The sequence below is a fragment of the Larus michahellis genome, chromosome 5, assembly GCF_964199755.1.
Source record: "Larus michahellis chromosome 5, bLarMic1.1, whole genome shotgun sequence".
NCBI lineage: Eukaryota > Metazoa > Chordata > Aves > Charadriiformes > Laridae > Larus > Larus michahellis.
In genome coordinates, this window is record NC_133900.1 from 84,790,692 (window position 1) to 84,814,968 (window position 24,277).

At 39.0% G+C, this 24,277-nt stretch overlaps 1 protein-coding gene across 5 annotated transcripts in view; it reads right to left on the reverse strand.

The window, feature by feature from the left end:
* WDR17 (WD repeat domain 17) overlaps positions 1-24,277 on the reverse strand; it is a 60,147-nt gene that overhangs the window by 21,285 nt on the left and 14,585 nt on the right. For all 5 annotated transcript variants that reach the window (XM_074588409.1, XM_074588408.1, XM_074588406.1 and 2 more), the window contains exons 2-15: positions 20,656-20,784; positions 19,442-19,625; positions 17,449-17,679; positions 12,552-12,803; positions 11,703-11,825; positions 11,170-11,357; positions 9,750-9,918; positions 7,653-7,744; positions 6,420-6,502; positions 4,840-4,926; positions 3,484-3,648; positions 1,227-1,429; positions 956-1,105; positions 719-849 (exon numbers count right to left, since the gene is read on the reverse strand). In XM_074588409.1, the coding sequence (XP_074444510.1) occupies positions 719-849; positions 956-1,105; positions 1,227-1,429; positions 3,484-3,648; positions 4,840-4,926; positions 6,420-6,502; positions 7,653-7,744; positions 9,750-9,918; positions 11,170-11,357; positions 11,703-11,825; positions 12,552-12,803; positions 17,449-17,679; positions 19,442-19,625; positions 20,656-20,778 (2,181 nt within the window). In that variant the 5' untranslated portion in view covers positions 20,779-20,784. The remainder of the gene's footprint in view (positions 1-718; positions 850-955; positions 1,106-1,226; positions 1,430-3,483; positions 3,649-4,839; positions 4,927-6,419; positions 6,503-7,652; positions 7,745-9,749; positions 9,919-11,169; positions 11,358-11,702; positions 11,826-12,551; positions 12,804-17,448; positions 17,680-19,441; positions 19,626-20,655; positions 20,785-24,277) is intronic.

Genomic DNA, 24,277 nt, shown 5'->3' on the forward strand with positions numbered 1-24,277 from the left:
TTGAATCACACGCTTCGATTTATCTAGAAATCAAACCAAATCTTTTCAATGAATGAGGTCTTTGTAGATCAGCGTATTGACTTAAATTACACCAGTGCTCGACACAAGCTGGAGTTCCAGGTCATTTTTGTCCTTGTTCTACCTGAAGGTCAGCTCCTCTGCAGGTAAGCACTCACAGGGACCCAGCAGTTTGTATTTTTAACTCAACTGCACAGAGGGGCTGCAGTGATTTATAGGAAATATTACTGTGCAATGGGTGGATGCTGGGGTGAGGGTCACCCAGATCTACAGCTCCTAGAAGGAAATACAGCAGTTTTGGCACCGACACTTGGGCAGTTCAAACCTTATCTGAAGTGGGGGTGTCCCTTTGATGGACTGAAATGAAAAACTCCAGTGTAGTTTCATAAAACACATCTTTTCATTTTCTTCAATAGAAAGTTCTTGCCAAGTCAAACTTTTACCATGGAAAATTAAAATATCCCACCTATTTCACTTTGTGAAAAATTGGTGTTCGCAACTGACGAACAATTCAGTCGTGGACATTTTTACATGCAGAACTGTTAAGAGATAGAATTGATTTCTGTGTATTTTCTGAGCTCCCTTTAAAAAGGGGAGGAAAAAAAACAGTAGAGAAGAAAGAAATTGCAGCTGTGGAGACTGACTTCAGAAGAGAAATTCATGCACACTGACGACATCCTTAAATTTGCAGAATACTTACTGAAAAGCATTCGGAAAACCACCTTAGTTTTTTTCCTCGAGGATTTCCTGTCAATTTTTCCACTTCTTGTTTAATATCCCTGGAAACTTTACCACACAGCAAAGGAGGAGCCCCAGATTCCACCGCGCGATCTAACACACACAAAGATTTATACATGAAAATTTAAAAAATAAAGAAAAAAAAAAGTATATGAACATACAGAAAATTAAAACACCAGTATATATACAATTTACTTACCTGTATTACCGATAATCTCATCCCAACATCTATCTACCAAGATATTTATTTGGAGGGGGTTTATAAGAGGTGACAATGACCAGAGTCTCACAGTGGAGTCCCGAGAGCAAGACGCCATAGTAAACGGACGACTAGGATGACACGTTAATCCTAGTAGGAAGGACATTTAAAAATGTAGTCAATAACCAGTTTGATTAAATTATTTTGTAAATTTTAAAACATTTAAAAATGCCTTTCAATACAGAAATAAAGCAAAATCTAAAAAAATTACCATATACGTCTGCGCCATGATCATAAACTGTGTCCAAACATGTTCCGTCTCTTGTGTCCCAGACTCGAATCGTATAGTCCCAACTGCCGGACACTAGAAGGTAGGGAATTTCAGGATTCCACATCAATCCCCGTACTGGAGCTGTGTGTCCACTAAGAACATTTATACAGGCATCCTGTGTATAATCCCATATTCGAACAGTACTGCAACAGGATAAAAAGACCCGTGTCCATCAAATCACCAACTGAAATATGACTATCTCTCTACTTCAGCAAGATTCTAAGCCTCAAATTTACCAGGATGTTTATTTGCAATATGTTTATAGAAGATGTAACAGGAGAGGTTGGAGCCAATGCCCTTCATGTTTAGGATGGGTACAAAATACACCAAAGACAGTTCATCACAGTAAGAAACTGTTCCACCCACCACGTAGTCTTTCAAAATCTCACACGCAGCGTTATCTTACGTGTCAGGGAGACAAAAGAAGTTCATGCATATGCTTGTGTGTGTAATACATTTGGCTGTTAAGACTCTCAAGGGGAAAAAATGGAAGAAAAACAAATCAAAACTGGAAGATCTATCTTTGCTATGGCTGTAACAGCCCTCTAACCGACCCAGGAAACTACAGACCTGTTAGTCTAACCTCAGTTCCTGGAAAAAACAAGGAGAAGATCATAGAATCATAGGGTTGGAAGGGACCTCTGGAGATCACCCAGTCCCACCCCTGCCAGAGCAGGGTCACCCAGAGCACGTGGCACAGGAACGCGTCCAGGTGGGTTTGGGATGTCTCCAGAGACGGAGACTCCACCACCTCTCTGGACAGCCTGTGCCAGGGCTCTGCCACCCTCACAGCAAAGAACTTCCCCCTCGTGTTGAGATGGAACTTCCCATGGTCAATTTGTGCCCGTTACCTCTTGCCCAGTCCCCCTGAAAAGAGCCTGGCCCCATCCTCCTACACCCACCCTTTAAGGATTCCTAAGTGTTGATAAGGTCCCCCCTCAGTCATCTTTTTTCCAGACTGAAGAGACCCTTCATACTGGGTACCGTTGAAAGGCATTTAAAGAATAATACAATCATCAGGTTCAGTCAACATGGGTTCACAAAGGGAAAGTCCTCTTTAACTAATTTGATCTCCTTCTATGATAAGGCCACCTGCCTAGTGGGTGCAGGGAAGGCAGTAGATTTTTCTGAATTTTGGTAAAGCTGTTGATATGATCCCTCTCAGCATCCATCTGGACAAGTTGTCCAACTGTGGGATGAGCGGGTTCACTGTGCACTGGGTGAAGAACTGGCTGAAGACAGATCTCAAAGGGTTGTAGTGAATGGGGCTACACCTGGCTGACGCCCGGTCACCAGCGGCGTTCCTCAGGGTTCAATCCGAGGCCCAGTGCTGTTCAATATATTTACCAATGTTTCCCCAATGCTGCAATGGGGCTATTTGATGGGCCTTGCATCACAAAATAGAATACGTAGGTTAGAAGACCATTTTATATATTTACATATCTATTGTTCTACAGCAATATGTGCTCACGTGTGACCCTTGCATACCGTTCCTATGTACTGTATAAGCACAGGTGCTAAACGGGTCATCTGAAATAGTTCTGAGTTTGACTACAAACAAGAACGTTACCAAGTATGATGAACTCAAAAGATTGTTTACTTTCTGTTTTACCTGGGTCTAAGTTATTCAACGATCCCCTTCCCTCAAAGTGAAACGGTGACTGTATTCTGGAAATCCCTCTGTAATCCAGACTTATTACATAGCCATGATCGGTAATAAAATCAGAGTATCTCCTTAGACCGATGCGCTCTCCCTCAAAAAATGTCAAAGCCAACAAAACAGAAGTACCTAGCACCCATTAAAAATGTCCACAGATTCCATATGACCATGCTGGTGAAAAACATCAAGTAGGAGCAGCTCTTGCACCCCTATCTTTAGACATAAGGTAAGCACGTGGTATCCTCCTCGTATCGTTCCTGGGAGTAACGGGTATCAGTCACTGACTCTACCCTTGGGAAAACATTTGGAAAGTTGCATTGGTGCAGCACTTGTGACAATTTTAGATAATTTTATCCTGCTGCCCAAATACTATATTAAAGCTAACAGCAAAGCTACAGCCTAAATCTGAACAAGGCAGAATTTTTAGATTATTATATTATTCACAGGATTTTTGAAGGTGCCAGCACAACTAAAAACCTTAAGTTTGTCTAATAGTTCTGCTCAAGGTTTGTTTTCTGATAGTTCAGAAATACGCACCCATCATCAGAGCCACTGCAGAGGATTCCTTCTCTCAGGGGAGACCACCGCACATGAAACACCTTTGCAGTATGTCCTGAAAAAACTTTCAGTGGCTGATCCGAGCTGGTTGCCAAATAGTAAACACGAACATTTTTATCCTCACAACCAGTGGCTATCATATCTCTGCAAAATAAAAAGAGTAAAATCCTCAGTCACTGCGATCATCAAAAGTACTTATGTGTCTTTAGGAGGTATTTATTGATAACCCAATAAAATCAGAAAAAAAAAACCTAATAAAGATCCATTAGTTGAAACAGGGAATAGTATTTGCACTAGAGTTTCACCAAGCACCCAACACAACTATTAATAGATTTAATTACTGTATAATTATTTTTTTGACAAAAAGTTCTCATGTTGTTATTAGGAATTACCTCCAACATTGACATATATCACCCTGTATTTAGTTGCCTGTTATATATTCAGCTTATCAGTCATTAAAAAGAAGCCAATCTAAACCCCCCTTTCCTGGTATTGAATGTCTGTATATACGGGGGGAAAAATACACTCAGCCAGAGAATTATTTTCTTCTCCCATCAATCTGAAGAGTGTGGCCAGCGGGTCAAGGGACGTCATTCTCCTCTTCTGCTCTGCACTGGTGAGGCCACAACTGGAGCACTGTGTCCAGTTCTGGGCTCCCCAGTTCAAGAGGGACAGGGAACTGCTGGAGAGAGTCCAGCGAAGGGCAATGAAGATGATGGAGGGATTGGTGCATTCCCCTTATGAGGAAAGGCTGAGAGAGCTGGGACTCTTCAGCCTGGAGAAGAGAAGGTTGAGGGGAGACCTTATTAATGTTTACAGGTATCTAAAGGGTGGGTTTAAGGAGGATGGAGCCAGACTCTTTTCAGTGGTTCCCAGTAACAGGACGAGGGTAATGGGCACAAGCTGGAACATAGGAAGTTCTGATCAAACATGAGGAAAAACTTCTTTATGGTGAGGGTGACACTGGAACAGGCTGCCCAGGGAGGCTGTGGAGTCCCCTTCTCCGGAGACTTTCCAGACCCGCCTGGATGCAGTCCTGAGTGATGTGCTCTGGGTAATCCGGCTCTAGCAGGGGAGTTGGACTGGATGATCTCTAGAGGTCCCTTCCAACTCGGAAAAATTCCATGATTCCATGAAAGTGAAGTTGTCCTTGTCCTACTCAACACATTAATGTGCTGGGCAATGAAATACACTACTGGGAATATAGAGGAATACACAGACAATTTCAGTGCTCTAATATAATAGTAAATATATTCTAAATAACTGTGTGTTATTTTATTGGTAATAAATTTAAATAGTAAATATTATAAATTCTTTGGGTTAATTTTGACTTACTTGTTGTTTTGACTCCAATCACAGCCAAACACAGCAGCAGGATGTTTGTACTTGTGAAGAACCTTGCCGTCGATGGTTCGAATAATACTGAAATCAATTACAATGGAATATTAGGAGGAAAAAAGGATTCCGAGCAGGTTATCCAAAAGTCAAGTTTGATTCTGTGCAAATAAGTCAGCAAAAAAAGTATACAGAAAGGAGAAATCTTTATTCCTACAGCCCCCCAACTACAAGCCTAACTATCTGTTTCCCAACCAAAATTTAATTGGACTTTAATTTAAGGTCCCTGTTCCTTCAGAGGTGCTGTAAAGATGTCCATGGTGGTACCTCCCTCCCTGAAAGGATCCACAGAGCCCAAAATCCTGCCAGCGTGGCCAGCAGGAGCAGGGAAGTGATGGTGCCTCTGTACTGGGCACTGGTGAGGCCTCACCTCGAGCGCTGTGTTCAGTTCTGGGCCCCTCTGTACAAGGGGGACATTGAGGTGCTGGAGCGTGTCCAGAGGAGAGCGACCAGGCTGGTGAGGGGTCTGGAGACCAGGGCATGTGAGGAGAGGCTGAGGGAGCTGGGCATGTTTAGCTTGGAGAAGAGGAGGCTGAGGGGAGACCTCATTGCCCTCTACAACTCCCTGAAAGGAGGGTGCAGAGAGGTGGGGGTTGGCCTCTTCTCCCAGGGGAATAATGACAGGACCAGAGGAAATGGTCTGAAGCTGCGGCCGGGGAGGTTTAGGTTAGACATTAGGAGGAATTACTTTACTGAAAGAGTGGTCAGGCACTGGAACAGCCTGCCCAGGGAGGGGGTTGAGTCACCATCCCTAGAGGTGTTTAAGAAACGTCCAGATGTGGCACTTCAGGGCATGCTCTAGTGGCAGAGATTGTAGGTTGTTTGGTTGGACTCGATGATCTCAAAGGTCCTTTCCAACCATGAAGATTCTGTGATTCTGTGATCTAAATTGTAGCTTTAAGGTACAAATATATTTTTTGGGGGGTTTAAAAGAAAAAAAAAAGTTGATTTTTTTTTTCCCCTAAATTTCATGCTTTTGTTATGTTTGAGCTGAAATAACATGGGTTGCAAAGGAAAAGAACGAACAGAGATTTTAAAATGTAATGAAACACGTACAAAAATGTTCTCAATGGACATTTGCAAGTTTTTACAAAAAAGCTATTATACTCCTGTAATAGTACGATTGCAATTACTTTGGTCTAAAATAGCGATTGCTACACCTTGAAATAACAAACTTTAAGAAAGTTTAAAAAACAAAGAGAAGTGAAGTGGGACAGCTTTTGAGAAGTGTCCTCCATATCTACAGATAAGAAACCTAGAAGGATATTCTTGGCTGAATAAAAATCAGTTTTCAGTTTCACTATCAGAGTGTCTTAGACACAATTGCTTTTGCAAACATTCCCTTTATAATTATTTTTTAAATCATGAAAGATATATCCTAACAAGTACAGGAGATTAATATAATCCAAGTTTTGGCCAATAAGAACAGTATTAAAATTAATCACTGATAGTACTGTCAAAGTTTACTGACTTGAGAAGTGCATTAGAAATATTATTTTTTTTCTTCCAATAACACTCACCAAAATCCATCACCGCTGCAGGTTGCTATTCTTTTGGAATCTTTATGACTCCAGGCAATGCAGAAGATTCCATTCTTTCCATGCTTCAAAAAATGCAAAATACCTATCAATAAGAAATAATTCACCCCTTTTTTCTCTCATCTATTGACTCACCTTTTTTTATTTTATTCTCCTATGGGCTTCAGCCCTTTTCTCCCAGTAAAGTACACTTGTAAAAAAACCACATTATAACGAGTTCCCCCAATACAGCTGGGATATTTGAGAATCCAAGTCCAAAAAATTGGGACTGAGAAGAGCCAGTAAAATTGCCATATTCTCCAGGATCCCAGGGACAAAACCGGGTTAAGTTGAAGAATGAGCAACCCGTAACTATATGGACTCCAGCCCGAACAGAGGTTAGCTCCTGCTTGGAGTAACGAAGTCACTGGCCATGAATAATTGTGGTATGTGAAAACTTCAGTGTATCAGGGTGAGTGTTTGAGAGAAGATGTTTAGTAGCACAAGTGCAAATCTTCTGAGTGTTAGAACTCAGGAATTCCCGAATGTATGTACGTGTATTTGTTTTCTGCCCACCCCCAACCTCTGTCCTCTTAAAGAGCATCCTTTGTCCTCGGATGCAGATGCCACAGTTAATTTTGCCGGTATAATCTGAAGATTACAGCTATATAGTGAGAATACACAAACCAGAATAGAATACTACAACACAGTATTAAACAGCTCCTCTGCCAGTAACAATTTTGCTGCTGTTCCAGGACTCGCAAATGCCTGCACAGATTTCAGGTAACACAGGGCGAGATTCTCAATACGGCATCCTGTTTGGTGTGCTGCCAAATGGAGCTGTATTGGTCTAGAATGAAATTTTTGTTCTGGGCCTTAAGTTTGAAAATACAGAACATCATTTTACATTTTGATACCCAGTTTAAAGTCTATACCTCCATATACATTTACACGTTCAAGAAAGAGTAGGCTATGCTTTTGCTGCGTATCTCTACAGAACCAGTTTTAAGATAATGGAGACCATCTGGTGCTTCATCCTTCTCGTTTCACAAATCCAGCCTGGGGAAGTAAAAATACTTCTCTCGCAGAGATAAACTGGCAGCTATATAATTCTTTCTATAGATTTTTATATTAAAAAAACCATATGAATGTAGACCCTATCTTTATTCACTGACGCTAGAGGGAACGACTAACTTGCATTTCATACAGAGAAAAAACGACGTGATCACATCTTACCTCACTGAACCTGGTTATCATTTTGCCTTTTGGGACATCCCAGATGAAGCCACCGTTTCTGGATGTTGCCCCTGCTATGCAGTTCAGATCTCCTTTAGAGAAAGATATTTGTAAGATCTCACAATAAATATAAGATCACAACATTGTCTGACTAATATGTTTTTACTTTAAATTCAAGAAATTTAATAGAAAGAGAAGACATCAATGGCACATGAACAGGAGTTTTTCATAGTTTAACGCCAGTATTTGATACTAAGTCACAAATATCAATTTCCACAAAAGTCTGACCTGCTTTTCTACATTTCTATTTTGAGGAAAGGGCAAAATAAAAGTTGTATTGTTGCAAAAAGTATTCTCAGTGCCTGCTGAAGGTCTTGCAGTTAAGGTGACAAGAAAATAACGTCCAGGATGCATAGGACTCAAACTGAAAAACAGATACAATCTCAATGCTTCGAGCTTAAAGTTGTAGTAACTAGAGCATTTTCTTTTGAAGTTCCCTATGCACTAAGACAAATCGGGAAGAATGCACCAGAACATATAACACTACTTTGTTTCCTTAATCTTGCAGCACTGCAGCACCTAAGCCCATCAAGAACGTACCTGAACCCGTAACCACACTCAACAGGATGGAAAATCTGAATATACGACTCCATAGTCAGAACCTGAGAACTGAATTTGGGCCTAATCCCAAAGCCACCAAATTCCTTCTCCTCACCACAGTGCCCCTCTATCCCAACGTAGCTGTACTTTTCCTAAATACCTATACGGCACATTTATATAAAAGTTCTGCCTGTTATTTTATACCACACTTCAAAGGCGGAAAATGCAATCTCTGCAGGAGTTGTCTAGAAAGGTAGATGTGTAAGATGGAGAGAGATTCAGGCAGGAGAACGACAGGGAAAAAAAAGATTAATCACTATGTTCAAAGGTCTTTTGAGACCAAACACAAATGGTGGCATGCATTGGATTATATGTTAGGAATGAAAATATACTATACTACAAGGTGGAGAGGAGCTCTCTAGGAATAAGGTTTAGGAAAGAAGCAGGAAACGTTCTGTCTGGGATGGACAGGAACTTTGGACAGGATGATAAGGAACTGAAGTTGAAGCACGTGCTTCCAATTAGCTTAAATTTACTTAAAAAAATAATAAATATCATAATGTAAGACTTGAAAAGCACCCCCCAGTGAATAAAGTGTTCTCTCAATGTGAGATACTACTACAAACTGAATTTAAATTTCAAAACAAAGTAACAGAAAAGAAAACGCCGTATTTGATACTGCCGTAATTTCCATACAGCAAGACAAATTATATGTGAAGAGGAACGAGGTGCAAGAGACTCTCGGAAATGAAAAAAGTGCACATTCATTTCACACATGCAAGCTACATTAAGCTTCCTATCACAAGATTTTTTTCCTGTCAGCTATTATTTCTTAGAGTTTCGGAAGCATGGGAGAGAAAAGCAGTGAGCTGAATTATTTAGACTTATTTAAAATTGCATCTGCTGTCCAAAGAACTAAAAGACAAAAAGAAAGCCGACCTATCATCAACTACTGACACCACCACCTATCAGAAAGGCACTCCCAGGTTTCCCTAAGCGGGCTGCAGAAAAGTTTTAAGAAGATTTCCAACTCATTTCAGTGATTTCTCTACAAAAAAGTAGACGCTTTGCAGAAAAGGGACTCCCTATTCGAACAGAGTAAAAGCAGAGCTCTTCAGTAATGAGAATCCTACACAAAGAAGGAAGAGAAAGAACTAAATGCGTGTATTCCACTTCTTCAGCACAAAATAGAATGTGAAGTCCTTTAATCAGCTGCTTCCCATGCAAGGAAAGTCTTTTCATCATCTGCGTAACGTAATGCTGAAAGGCTCCGGAGATTTTCCTCCCTCCATTCTGACTCGGTATGAAATACCGAGATCGTTCCTCATAAGGGTAACCCTCAACAAGGTCTGAAGCACTGGATTCTACAGGCTTCACAGATAATAGTTATGTTTAAACCTCCCGAGATACATTTCCATCTAAACCTTTTATAACACAAATTGCTGCTAGTCAATGCTAATTCAAAACCCATTTAGACCCAAAACAAAATATTCTTACCTGGAGCCCAAGAAATGGAATAAATAACCCCCTCATTACCAGGAGATGTGTAAACCGCTGTTAAAGTATTTATGTCCCAAACTTTTATTGTGCCATCAAATGAAGCTGTAGCAAGAAGATCAGGGTTATCAGGTTTGAATTTGCAATCAAAGATGGTCTCAACATGTCCCTTAAATGAAACAAATATTTAATCCATTTTTATTACATTTGATTTTTTTCAGAAGTCCAACTCTAGATCAAACTCTAAAATACATTGTCTTATAACCTGTCAGATCAATTATGAGTTCTAAAAAACCTGGCTCATCAGTGAAAATTAAACAGCATAAAATAGCTTGGGCTATAACGCTCCTCCCTTTCATAGATCATTACTAAAGACAGAAAAATTCTGTGCTGAAACAACAGGGTGATGCAATGCCGGGGATTTGTTAGCATTTTCCATTGGAACCGAGTTGCTAATAAACAGAATTTAAAATATTAAGCTAAAAAAAATCAAAGAAAAAAAAATTAAAAAAAAGAAATAATTTTGCCTTTTAGGCAAAAAGTAGCTGAATGAAAAAATAAAGCTTTGCATGTTGATCACGTTCTACAAATTTTCTAGTATTCCGCTAATTTTTCTATGTTTTAAATACAGTCCATGCTCTATTGCAGTTTAAACTTCAATCCATTAGAAATTTCACATGTCAAGCGCTTGTTTTCTAAGACACGCATTTGTAGAATTTAACTTGACACACACATGAAAAACAGATAATACGTAAGAATTTTTTTAAGCCTCCATTTCTTTACAGGACCAAAACCATTAAAAATGGAAAACGAGCACCAACTGCAGCCTTTATTCCAACAGGTGTGGGAGTACAGCAGGAAATTATTCACGTTTTTTCCAATGAAAAGTGAATGGGGAAAGAGGAAAAGAGAAAAATCGTCAAGAACAACCAAAAGCCCGGTAGAAGAAGAGGCTCACCTAACATGTGATAAACCCAGTCTTGAATTTCCGCTGCAAAGAAGGTTTACTAATTTGCTCTTTCTCATTTTAAACTGAATGACCTCACTATCCGAGTTGCATGTATTTTCCTCTCCGATTTGACTAGAACTTTTATTCTGGATTACAGAAAACCGTACAGATAGTACTTCTGAGAAGGCCATCAAGTTAAAATTTCAGTTAAAAAACCCCAACATCTTTATTTTCTATTTTTATGTCTGGACGAAAACTGCCAGAATACTTCTAACAGGATTCAGTCTTTTGCAATAAAGAGTTACTTTCAACTTCAGAACTCTCATTTTGTTTCCTACAAATTCAAGACTCTCTTTAATGACAGAATTAATTTACAGTGCTGCGAAGACTTCATTCTCCCTTTTTTTCGCTGTTAGAAGAAAGTGTATAAGCCAAATAAACTCTCATTCTAAAGATGGAGGTGAAACGTACCAAATCTCTGAGGAAATCCCACTTTTTGGCTCCCATGTCATAAAGCCCCACTCCCCCATCCATGAAGCAACAGACGGCGTGACCAGGAGGGAGAGAAAAGGCTTGGTTTGGGGTTAGAGTTGGAGGAGGAACAGCCTCGCTCGTCGAGGATGTGTGGTGATTTTTCATAGGATGCTGTGGTGAACATGCTGAAAAAAACAAAGGAAAAGATATAAACATGTAAAATTATTTTTTCCCCACTTAATAAGAAGTAGCAATTATAAAGAGTGAAATGCTTTGTATTCCAATGAGATTAAAACCAAAAGAAATGGAGAATTCCTGAATGAAGCCTTCCCTGCTGAAGAAGGACCTTGTCAAGTGCTCGATGCTTTACAGGTTTGCCCCGGCCCTGGCACCAGAGGGTACTAAGTTTAAAGAAGACCTACAGAGCCGCCACCAACTTACGGAGATCGACTCGGCCAGAACAAGAATCACAACCAAGATTCTCTTTACTTGCAGCCATTGCAAGGAATGACAATAAAAATTACACTTACGCTTTTTCTTCGGAGGAGAACTTAGCACATGCAAACCATGGAAACCAGTTTTCTTCAATTTAAAATTATCTATAGGTGTTGTACGGGAAACATTCCAAACACGTAACACGCCAACCTGAGAATCTGAGGTTTAAAAAAAAAACAGACAAAACCATTTATTTTTTTGATTTGTTATTCTGTTTTTACTGAACACAGAGGTATGCAGTTTAAGGGCTGATTTAAACAAAAATGCAACGATGAATTAAACTTTGAATCCTAAGAAGAATTTTATAAGCAGGCACTGTCATCTCCATGGTAGTATCACCATTAACAACGGTATGTATTAGCATTAGTTATTTAAACTTCAGTAGATAAACTCTATGGAAGCTCTCTCATTATAAAAGATTCTCAGTGTCTCACTTTCCGTATTCATTAGTTCTTCAATCTGAGGCACTAACGTCCTTGGTGTAGAAAAGAGACAAGAAATACCGTCATTTTTTAAAAAAAATCCTTCTAAAAATAGAGAAAGAAAAGCTGGGGAGCAAGAAGTGCTTTATTTTATTTTATTCCTATTCCCAAGGTAACTCTCATATTTGTTGCTAAAGTGTGCATGAGGAAAATATTATTTCGTATTAAAAAATAGTTTAAAGTCACTTGTTTATGTACCCAACAAATACAAAATAAGTACAAACTGCTCAGTAGTTTTCTGTTCTTTTTTACAGTTTAATGTATTTTTTTTTTGTACAATGCAAGCATGCTTCTATTTGTAGAAATGATAAGGAAAAAGAAAGATCAAACTTGAGGTCTCAATTTGGAAGACCCAGGCCTATATTTATTACTTTTGCATAAATCAGGAAAGAAAAGGCTCACCTCCAGTTATAAACATTCCAGGCGCACTAGAAACCCAGGCCAAACACTGAACAGACGCCGCCGCGCTGGGAAAATTAAAAGTTGTGATACAGGACAGCGACTCCGAATCCACCAGTCGAATGCCGTTGTGTAAATTGGCAACCAGAAGGTAGTCGGTTGACAAAGGGTCCCACTCCAGCGCTGTGACTGGATCCTCTTCATCCGTTCCTTCCAGAGACTCAGGTCTTAAGACATGTTTCTGATTTTTAGAACCTTTAGGAGCACAAAAAACGAGATTATTATTTCAAAATGAAATCAAGTCTATCCTTTCAATAGTTACGAGGTTTGCAACCATCATTTTTGTCTCTCCTTGACATTTTTCGTAGCCTGCTCCACTCCCCGCACTACTGAAATGAATGAAGTTGGCTTTGCAAAAATCGACTTCAAGTAGTTCTGGCTCCATCAGATCCAACTTTCTTCTTAATACAGCAGAAAACAGAAAGAGCTGTCAGGTTTATTAACATAATTTTATACCAAAGGAAAGTACGTTGCATCATATACATTATCCTAACAATTTCCACGAGTAAAGGCCTGCAGCACAGCCAAAAATACAAGTTATTTAAGCAAATCTTACCACAGCACACCACGGCAAATACAGGCAAAATAAAAGCAGTAGGAACTAGAAAAAAAAAATTGTAGCAGTCAAAAAAGTGCTTATGAACTTTAGATTCTTTTCTCCCTTTAGATTTTTTTTCTCCCTCAAAACTGTGTGCACAATTACAAAGCGTTCATAGATTTTGAAGCCAGAAGCGGTCATTAAATACCTAATTCAAAACCTGCACAACAGAAGATACATCACTTGACGATCCGTATTATCGAGAACCACAATTTTTAACACCACTCTTATTACCCACTTTTTGTTTTTACAGAGAGCTGGCTCTTAGTTTTATAAGATCGGGTACAATCCAAATGAGAAATTAACACCACAGATCTGTATTTTTGAAGTTGTGATCTTGTATTAAAACCCCCAAACTAATATCGTACCCCATTTCTAGAAATAATTAATTGATATTTTCCGTTATTCAGTTTTTAATCTGATTTTCAATTTTCATAATGCAGAATACAATGAATTTGTCATATTATGATAAAAGCCAAGACCTACCTACATTCCTTAGTGACTGATGTAAAACAAAGCCTATTCCAATACATGGTGAAAAAAAATGCTGAAAAGTTTTTGTCCAGTGGGGAACATTCTGAATATTCAAATAACTCTCACTATTATTTTCTAGGGAAAATGCTATTATATCTAGGGGAACTTTATAACCCAGTTACCAGAAATAGGGGAAAGAATTTAAGACTGTGCAACAATTAGTAGCATAAACTGATTTCTCCATTCCACTTATATTTGTGTATAAGACAACTGGAAAAGTGCCGTTGTCTCTTTTGAAGCATCAGGAATAACAGGAATGTCATCAGAAACAGCATCAGATAAATGCTTTACATCTGCCAAAACCGCTGGGATTCCCAACTTGTTTAACAATGTCCCCTGCTTACTTTTCAGTTCGGAATGAAAATCACCATTCAAATGAAAACCAAGACCTGACCACACAGCAGAATTGTCGTTTTTCGGGTAGCTTTACAAAAACTAAAGGCAAAAAGCCCTCGAGCGATCCAAGCCAGTCCCGTTCAAACACTCCAGTCCCAAGAGGGCACAACCAGCCGGTGGGGAGCGTGGAAATCGAGGAGCTACTCAGCTCTCCCTGGGCTTCACAAAAGAGGCTGGAAGCAACACTGATGGAAACCCAAATTGTTAAATTTTATTTTCCATTAAAAGGCGGCATCAGCCCTGTGAATCATTCAGCTGAGTCACGGGTCATTTAAGCAAGCTGTTCTTATTCTGGGAACAAATGAAAGGTGAACTAGGACACAACCTTGGCTCTACACGACTGCGCTGCCTTTCTTCAAAAACAGGGACTAATCTTAAATCCTCACATGTTCTTCCTTCACGCTGAACGTGCTGCTACAATGGATGGGCTGGAGTTAATTAAAAGAAAGTACAGCCAGAAGAGAAAAAACCTGAAGAGATAGCAACAATGAAAAAAAAAAAAAGGTGTGTCATCTCCTAATTCGGCAGCAGTGACTCCCAGCTGGGCAGCGAGAGCAGAGCCTTCCAGTCTAGAGCCAGTCACCCCCAACTTCCAGGCAATTAACGGCAACCTGTGGATGTTCAGGTTCTCTCAAGACAGTGTTTTGTACGATAGTATTTCACTTACCCTACAAAAGGATTGAAGCCTTTCAAAGTAAGGAATAGAATTTTATTTATTTATTTTTTAATTTATTTCACTCGGTGACAAACTCAGTTCTGTCCAACAAGTCGTGGTAGACATTCCGACAGGAGGTAAGGGAGGGCTGAGCTTCAATCTCAAAGCAAAAAATTGGCTTTCTATTCTTTATTGAGAAGTACCAATTCTTTGTGATCCCTCCCCTTTCTTTTTTTTTGGAAAAAAAAAAAAGAGAGGGGAGGGATCACAAAGAATTGGTGATCCCTCCAATTTTTTTTTGAAAAAAAAAAAAAAAAAAAAAAAAGAGAGAGCCTACATTCATCCTTCTGATACCACTTTCTTCTAAGTATTGTTATTTTTTAAAAGCTACTAATGACAAAAGTCAGATGAATTTCAACTATAAATTGCAACCTAGAAACCCGCAGTTGATAAAATAGATAACTTGGATAAGCCTACATTTTCAATTATATCCGAATGTTAAGACACATATTAAAGTCATTCATGAAAGTGTAACCACAGTAATGGTACTTATATTTTATTACAGTGATACAATCTATTTTTCAATTTTAAATAATTTTGAAACATATTTTAATGAAATTATCTGCTCACCAAAATTTTTGTGATCTATTCTTTAATACATCTATGTTTTTACCTCAATGAATCCTTTGCCTTTTTTCTAATAGCATAAAGAAAGCAAGTTAAAAGAATACTAACACTGGTCTGCGTTCTTTCAAAGTCATTAGGATTGCTCCAATGTCACTGTCTTAACCACAAGAATATAATCCTTTGAATTAAAATATTCAAATTTCTTTGAAAAGAAACTGATTCTGAATGGCAGCTCTATGGTATTTCAATTAGTGGTTGTTCTTGAACGCATCTGAATTTGTTGTAGTAATTTATCCCACAGTAAAATTTGCTACTTGGTTCTGACAATGAATTCGTACGTAGACCTCTGCAGATGGGTGATTTCTTTGTTTCCTAAAATCAAATAAAAATCCTACTTGACTAAAAAGTTTTTTACATCCATTTCATTAAAAGAAGTGTGCCAAGGTTTGAAAAACACTTAATATGATCCAACAGAAAGTGTACTACTTTTCTTGAATAATTTTGAGAAAGTGAAATTCTAAACAGTTTAAAAACGAAAAACTGAAAAGTCCATTTTTAAAAGCCAAAGTGGAACATTTTCTTTTCAATTCCAAAGAATGTACGAAGTAGAAGTAAACTGCACTGCTTAAATCCAGGATTTTCAGTGAAAGAGTTCTGACAAAAATTTCCACCCAACTGCGTATAAACTTTCAACTTTTTATTTCTCGGTTTGAAACCAAGTATCTAACATAAGTTAACAGGGAAAAAAAATTATGGTTAATGTATTTTTATTTTAAAACGATCTTAATGAATATGTATAATTTACAATACAATGAAAACTAGCCTAAAGACAGAGCCTGGCAAAATTTCTGTGATAATCTAAACCCAATTTCAAGCTGATGCAAGTAGGTTTTCCCTACTTGCAATAGCGGATAATTTTCAATAAACAAATTTTTATATCAGCAGAGGCGTGGTACATACAAAACTGCCACCGCTGCTACCTTTTTTAGCCGATATTATATTTGCATATGCAGAATATAATGGATATTTTAAACCCTTTTCCTGTTATTTCTATTTTCCTATTCACATCATTCTAGACAAACCATGAAAAGTCGCAGCTCGATACATATTTCGAGGTTATCGTATTACAATAGATTTTCTTTTCCCAACGCCAATACTAATTCAGTCAGTGCTACTGAAGCAAGAGAATCTATTCGCTGTGACATCCTGAGTGAAACTCGGGAGAGTGAGCTGAAGGAGAAGGAATTTTGCATAATACTATGTAAAATTAACACATTATTTAAAGAACAATTTTTCTCACCAAGTTGAAAATCAGTTTTTCCTGGAGGAAAAAGAAGTATCCAGGAAAAAAAGAAAAAAGTGAAATAGTCCACCTAATACAGGTATCTGTCTTTGTAGAAAGCAGAGCACTAAATTTTAGCTTCAAAGGAGTTCATTAACAAGGCACCTTCATTAGCAGAGCACTGGACTGCAGTTGAGGTATGCGCAAATGTGCTCAGTGGATTTCAGACACAGAGATAAACAGTCTTCCATATAGTCTTTGATAGAAAAAAAATCATGAAGGTAATATGAAGCGTGACATGAAATTCTACCTACAGAAATGCCGAGGACTCCAGAATATGACGCAGAAGATTCTAGAACAAATGCAAACCAAGGAAAAGACAAAGCGAAAGATTCAAGACAATCCATTTAGAAGAACAAATTTGCCTGGGAAATATAGTGCAATAGAATATCACAGCTGTTATCATTCCCTAAAAAAACCAGCTCATTGGACTTGCTGAAAATTGCAATGTTATCTTTGTCACAAAAGGGAAAAGACAGAAAGAAAATGCTCTGGGCTCTTTATCTAAGGAAACATATTTTTGTGATATGAAGGAGTAGGAATACTATGAAGTAAGAACAATTTTTATGTCTGTGTATACATTATAAAACCTAAATGGAAAAAGTGCAGAATTACACACTTACAGAGAGACAAAAACAAGTTATATCTATCGATATAAAAATAAATATTTTACCATATCACTTTTTACCTGGCTGAAAAATAGATAGGCTTCCATCAGTATGTCCAAACACTACTTTTCCTCTTTTCTTTGGATGCCATCTAAACAGACTGATATCTGACAAGAAACTATGTGCATCTCTGTGCACGGTTACCCCGCTGTCAGGTCCCGAGATAGTCCAAATGTACAACGGACCTCGGTGGGACACAAATGCCACCGCATCACCGGCGTTCCAGCACCAGCTAAGGGACGCAGGAATTCCTGAAACACACAGGGAAATCTTGTAAGAACCAGGATATGAAATTCAGTGTGTTCCTGCTTGACTCGGTATCAACAATTGTCTTGAAAAGCTGTAGAAATAATTATTCTTCTACATAAAAATGATTAGATGAAATTTCGACAACGGTGTGAACATCTTATGGTATAAAAGTGAACAAATATCCATAGGCATGAAGTAGAATTCTTTCCCAAATTATTTTAATACTACTTTGATGGGCTGTATTTTACGATCCCTGTACTTGTTTCATTAGTGCCAAAGACAATCACACATATGAAAGAGGATAAGCCTCATCCTAAAACCAATACTTCCATTCATTCCCAACTCCATTCACCATTATGTTTTACTGTAACCTATTTGCTACCAAGCTGGTAAAATACTGAAAACTTTAAGATGGGGGTTTTTTTTTGCAAAACACCATGAAATTTAAATTAGAGAGAAGTAAAACAGAGGCAGATATTCATGACAAAATTGGAAAGCCAGCTCTGCAATCAAAGGGAACTCTCGATAGCTTCCTCCTGGATACAGGATCATTTTAATTCAGCTGCCTAACGCCTAACCGTGGGCACTAAGGGTTTTGACCTTAGCGCCTCCAACCCTCATTACCCTCCTAATTTAATGATGTGTGTCTGAAGGAATAAATGACAGTAAGACAAACTCCTCAAGCTGAAAATTCAAACCTGTTTGTTCTTAGACGCTTTAATATGGCAGCGTCAGAGAGAATAACAGCAGCATTAATAGGACATTTAAAAATATTACCCTAAAAGCAAATTAGCTTTTAAAAAGTTCAAAATAATACTAACTCTTCTTTCACGTGCAGCCATTGGCTGAAGTAGCTTTTTAAACAAGGAATGTATTAAAAAATAAGTATCAGGTTTTATATTAATGCATAATCTGATAGAATATTCCTTTTAGAATAGATCAGTGTGATTTTTTTTCTACTTATTCCTTCTGCAGGATATTCAAGATGTATGAGATTTTCAGAGGTATCCTAAATGCTCTGGAAAGAGCAGAGTAAGGGGGGGTCCCGAAATATCTTAGAAGATCCTGAGATACTGACTGTTCTTGGGTTGCACCTATTTTCCAAGAATGCAAACGTAGGAGTCAAGGACACGGGACAGGGACTGACTGTAAGAACAGGAATACGGGCACTGGTTTTGACAGAAGGGAGTGAATCCGAACTGGGCAGGGAAAGGTGGCAAATGCAGATTTTTAACCCCCTAAACTTCTACTACAATCTCCCAATCAGCAGTTTCAAGTCCTGAGAGAAAATGCAGGTAGACAAGCATTAGGGTATTTAAACAAAAATTCTTTCTCAAATTCACTGATAATTTATACCTGAATCTGTCGAAGGCTACATTTTATTTGCTTTCACTTCCATAAAGTTACCATAAAAACACACAAGGTCCAAAAGTTAATTATTTATCCTTTTATACAGTGATGGAAAAAAAATGTGGGTTTTTTTTTCCTACTCACGAGAAGTCAATGGCAGAGTAAATTCCTGAATTTGTCGAGTACTTTAGAAATATGGATAAACTCTTTCTTTACCAATTAGAGCGATTTACTCGAACACACTATCATTATTTTTCTAAAATGAACTGCATCAAATCCAACAAGAATATTGTGTTACGCAATTTCTAAACCTCTGGCCTACCAACTGCTTAGGGTTTACTCTATATTGAGTATTTCTGACACCTGTGGATGAAAAAGCTGTATGGATCAAATACATCTCCATGTCTGAAATACCTTTTGTATTGTCCAGCTTGGCCACAACTTTCTGCTCCGTCACATTCCAAATAATCACTAAACTATCTGCGCTGGCACTTGCAAACACGTCAGGGTTGTGGGGACACCACGATATGGCTGTGATTGTCTTCTTATGCTCAGACATAATTGCCCGCAGCTTGAATTCGTTGTATCGGTGATCCAGCTAAACAAAAAGTAAAATTCATTTTAGAAACACATATTTTGTAACCTCATTTTAAGTACTGTTAGGTTGAAGAACAGTTCATATAACAGTGTTAGACTTGCAGATGAATTTATAGAAGATTTCACAATTGTCAATACCTGACATCTCAATAACTTAAATTTTCATACATTTGACTTGGACAGTCAAGTTCTCAAATATTCAATTAGCCCAATGTGGATTAACATTGTCTATCGTCTTGTCACTTGTAAACTATTATATTCCATTAATAACTGCACGCAAACACCATCCTAAAAGGCTTTATTTATAGGCATGGTAATAATCATTCAGTAATCTGCAAGGGGTTAAATGGGATGGAATATGAAAATGAGTTTGAAATCCTTCTCACTTCTTAAATCACTCAGTACAATTAAAAAAAAATTAAGATAATCGAGTGCCCAAACCTGGCATGGTAGATTTTGTTTATTTTAATCCTACTAGCAGTCTAAGTCATGAAGTTAAAATAAGTGCATCCTTTATTTCCTGACATGTTTCTCAGTCTGAAAATTCCATATCACAGCATTTCTATTTTTTTGGTTAGGTGCTGATGTGTAGTAACTGCGAACCTCCGAAGACCACAGTTGAGAAATGAAGCGAGTAATAACTTGTTCCAAAGCAAAGAAAGGTGGGCTGCTGAACCCCCAGCTCTGCAGAGCGGATTAAACTCCTTCAAAAGGCGACTGTTGCACCAAGTGGCAAATGAAACTGTGGAACTGCCGCAGCTCTCCCTCGGAACCCACTCTTCTGTCACTGCTCTTCATTCACCTCAAGTGTTTGCTAGATTTAGAGCCTGGCTCTTAAGAATAATTCCTGACACATCCAACTTCAAATATTAAGTTTACATCAATTTTTGCACTAGCTGTAACAAGGAGAAAAAACCAATATGGAAGAGCTTTACATAGGCATCACCTCAGCAGCAATCATACACTGATCGAAAGGGTTCCAAGTGAGATAGATAGAAATGTCACTGGGCTGTGAAATGGAAGAATCTTACCTGATAAATATAAACAGCAAGGGTAGCACAGTAGGCAAATCTGTCCCCGCTGGCAGCACAGACATCCTTGTTCCACGGCTGACATCCAGCAGCTAAAAGCCCCACTTGTTTAACCTGCGACATTTTTGCCTTTAAAACAGAAATTCATGAGACTACAACAAGATGACAGGATATTAAAGAACAGAATAATACATTTTTGCTCCCATAAATAACGTATAGATATGTCCCTTAAAAATAGAGCTAGCCTTTATGTTTTAACAGCAACATCCTGTGGTTTTGAGGTACAAATGAATGTAACTGAAATAAAGCCAAGCAGATGTTCACAGCCTTCAGTGCTACGCAAGAAAGGGATTTTAACACCGTCCACAGGAATCCATTTGGGAGAAAAAAAGGGGGGGACAGCACATGAAAGCTGGAAAAATGCTTGATTTGTACTAGCTGAAGCTGTTCTTGATCACTTCACACTGCAGTCGGGTTCAACGCTGTCCCTGTCCCAGTGTAATGCTCCTGCCGTTCTCCCCTTCAGCCCCCCAAAGACAGCTGGACAAAACAGACCACATGCTAATGGTTTTGGTTTAAGTAAGTTAAGCAACGTGTCTGAGAAGGTCTTCAATCCACTTGTATCGAACAACTATGCGTTTCTTATTATCATCATCCTCTTTGGAGACGCTTTCTAAATTTTCTTAATCACTGTTTAACAAAAAAGTGGAATAAAACTGGAAAATAAAAAGCAAAGCTTAGTGTAACACTGCTGGATTCTTGCGTAACAAACACCACCTCCACTGGCCAAAACAAATCAAACTACCAGCTCTGCTCCGAATGACGTTGCCATAAAACCACAAGCGATGCTTTGCTGGGACAGACCCATTATCCACCTTGCCCACATTTGATTCACGGTAACGTCAAAATGTTACCTAGAGCTCATGCGCCTGGCCGTTTTCCTAAGAGCCACTGACACACTCTGCTACGACCAAGAACGTGCACGTTTGCAAAGGTATTGTTAAAAGCTAACAGCTGGGTGGCTTGTACAAGATGACCTCCAGAGGTCCCTTCCAACCTCAACCGTTCTGTCATTTAAAAAAAAACATTCAAAGTGAGCCCTGTTGCATTTGTTTACAGTAGACAAAGGGAAGGCCGTATGTTTTTACAGAATCTCTGACTGGAGAGAGTCCACCGGAGGCTACAAAGGTGATGAAGGGGCTGGAGCATCTCTGTGCTGAGGAAAGGCGGAGAGCCCTGGGGCTGTTCCGCTGGGGAAGAGCAGGCTGAGAGGGGATCTATCAATATCTAAAGGGCGGGGTCAAGAGGATGGGACCAGAGTCTTCTCAGTGGTGCCCAGTGACAGGACAAGGGGTAACGGGCACAAACTGGAACACGGGAAATTCCACCTCAACATGGGGAGGAACTTCTTTGCTGTGAGGGTGGCAGAGCCCTGGCACAGGCTGCCCAGAGAGGTGGGGGAGTCTCCGTCTCTGGAGACGTTCCAAACCTGCCTGGACGCGTTCCTGTGCCACCTGCTCTGAGTGACCCTGCTCTGGCAGGGGGTTGGACTGGGTGATCTCCAGAGGTCCCTTCCAACGCTGACCACCTGTGATTATGCAGTTCACTCAGAAACCAGTCTTCACATGATACAGAAGTCCTTGGTTCAAGCCAACTGTGAACTGATGCAATGCCTGCTCCATCACTCTGCAGAAATAACCATGGCTTTACCACCACTTAGAAAAGGCTCCAATGGCCAAACAACCGCGACTGAGGTTGACAACAACGGCTAGGTGGATCACAGCCTGCAACAGTGGGGCGATCCAAACAGCAGAACAAGGTCCACATTGCTGCAAAAGGGATTCACCAGAGAAGTTAAATCAAATCCAAACAAGGCTCCGTGCGCATGACTGAAAGTACTATCCGTACACAAGGTATTTGGATGACCCAGAGCTGCAACCTCGTCAGATGTGTGACTTCAGCTGGGCCAGCAGCAGAATCCAGGTACAGGAAAACAACTGCACCTACATTAGTGAGCTCCTGCAGAAAAGACCCTTCTGCTCCAGACTGGTGAAGGACAAGTCTGCTGAGCTTCACCGTACCACTGAGCGCTTCAGCATGGGCTCAAGTTAGGTCCAGACATAAAAATTTACTCCTCCAACTAGGTTATAGAATGTATAAGGACACTTTTATACTGTAGATGATGGACTGAGGGACATTATGTGGAAAAACACTACGTGGATTATGAAGGATAAGATCTTTAAGTCAAAGGGCTGAGACTAATCTTTAAAAGACAGGAGGAGTTATGTTCAATTTACCAAGTGTGAGGTGCATTTTCAAGCCCCACAAAGGAAAGGGAATTAAAAAGAAAAAAAAAGAAAACTTGATACCAACTGCATGGAGGGGGGAATATTTTTCTGCATGACATCAATATTAAGGCATATTTAGGAAAAACTTTGTACAAGTACAGTAATAGTGACCAATAGTACTCAAGGGACCCTATCGGTCAATATTGACAAAAAGCTCATTTTGTAAGTGTTAACAAAATTTCATTTTAATGGATATATACAAGGGACGAATATGAAGTTGGAGGATCAATTTTATGTTCCATTTTTCTTATCTCCTTGGGGTATCTGCTTGACAGATAAATAGTAATGAATAAATATAAGAAGAAAGTCTCCCTCTCTCTCTCTCAGTTGGACAATGTGAAAGAAAAAAAAAAAAAAAAAAAGAGAGAGACTTATTTTGGGTGCTTCTTTAGCAGAAGGTGAGGATCAGATTGAAGGTTTGGGACTGATCATCTTGAAGATATCACTGGTTGTAGTTATAGTGCTTAGAGGTTCTGACTGAGTTCTAAATGCCTAAAGAAAATGAAACACCAATGTCTGACCTCTGAAAACGCTGGTAAAGGAGATGGTACAACAACAGAACAGGAATATAGAGAAAAACAAGTTACAAGATACAGCTCTGCTGTGGACTAGTGCTTTGGCTGTTAGACTTCCTTTCTGTCTCTGCCAACAAGATTAATTCCTCTGACTTCTGCAGCAAATAAATTAGAGATTCTAGAGAGAACAGTTCCATAAATTGCATCACCTTGCAGTTCACTGGCAATCCAACTCAGGTTGTAAATGACATGAGTCCCAGAAAAAGCAATTTATCTTATTATTTAGGGACTGATCATCATCACCACAAAGTGACAAAAAATAGACTGCAAATTTCTGATTTTGCCATTTAGGAAAATCACAAATTCCAGAGATCCCTTCAGCGCAATTAAAGTATTAATCACACACATTCAGAACTATTTGGATCTGGGGCATTCCGAATTGCAAGACAGACTTTTTGTAGTCACAATGAAAAAATAACTGGCCCCGTTAACAACCACTTTTTCTGAAATTAAAGTCGTTCGGTTGATTACACAACAATTTACTCAAATGCCGAATAATACCTGGAACCAGAACTCATGCTTTTCACTCTTTAATCCAGGGAAAATTATGGTTAAAGCCCTAGGTATGTCAGCAAACAAATAGGGAACATTAAAAAAGCCATGGAGAAGTAGAAGAGAATTAGATGTACAATATTGGATTATTGTAGGTTTAGTTTGTAGGTTAAACGCCTGTAATATTGATTAAAAGTTAACATCTCT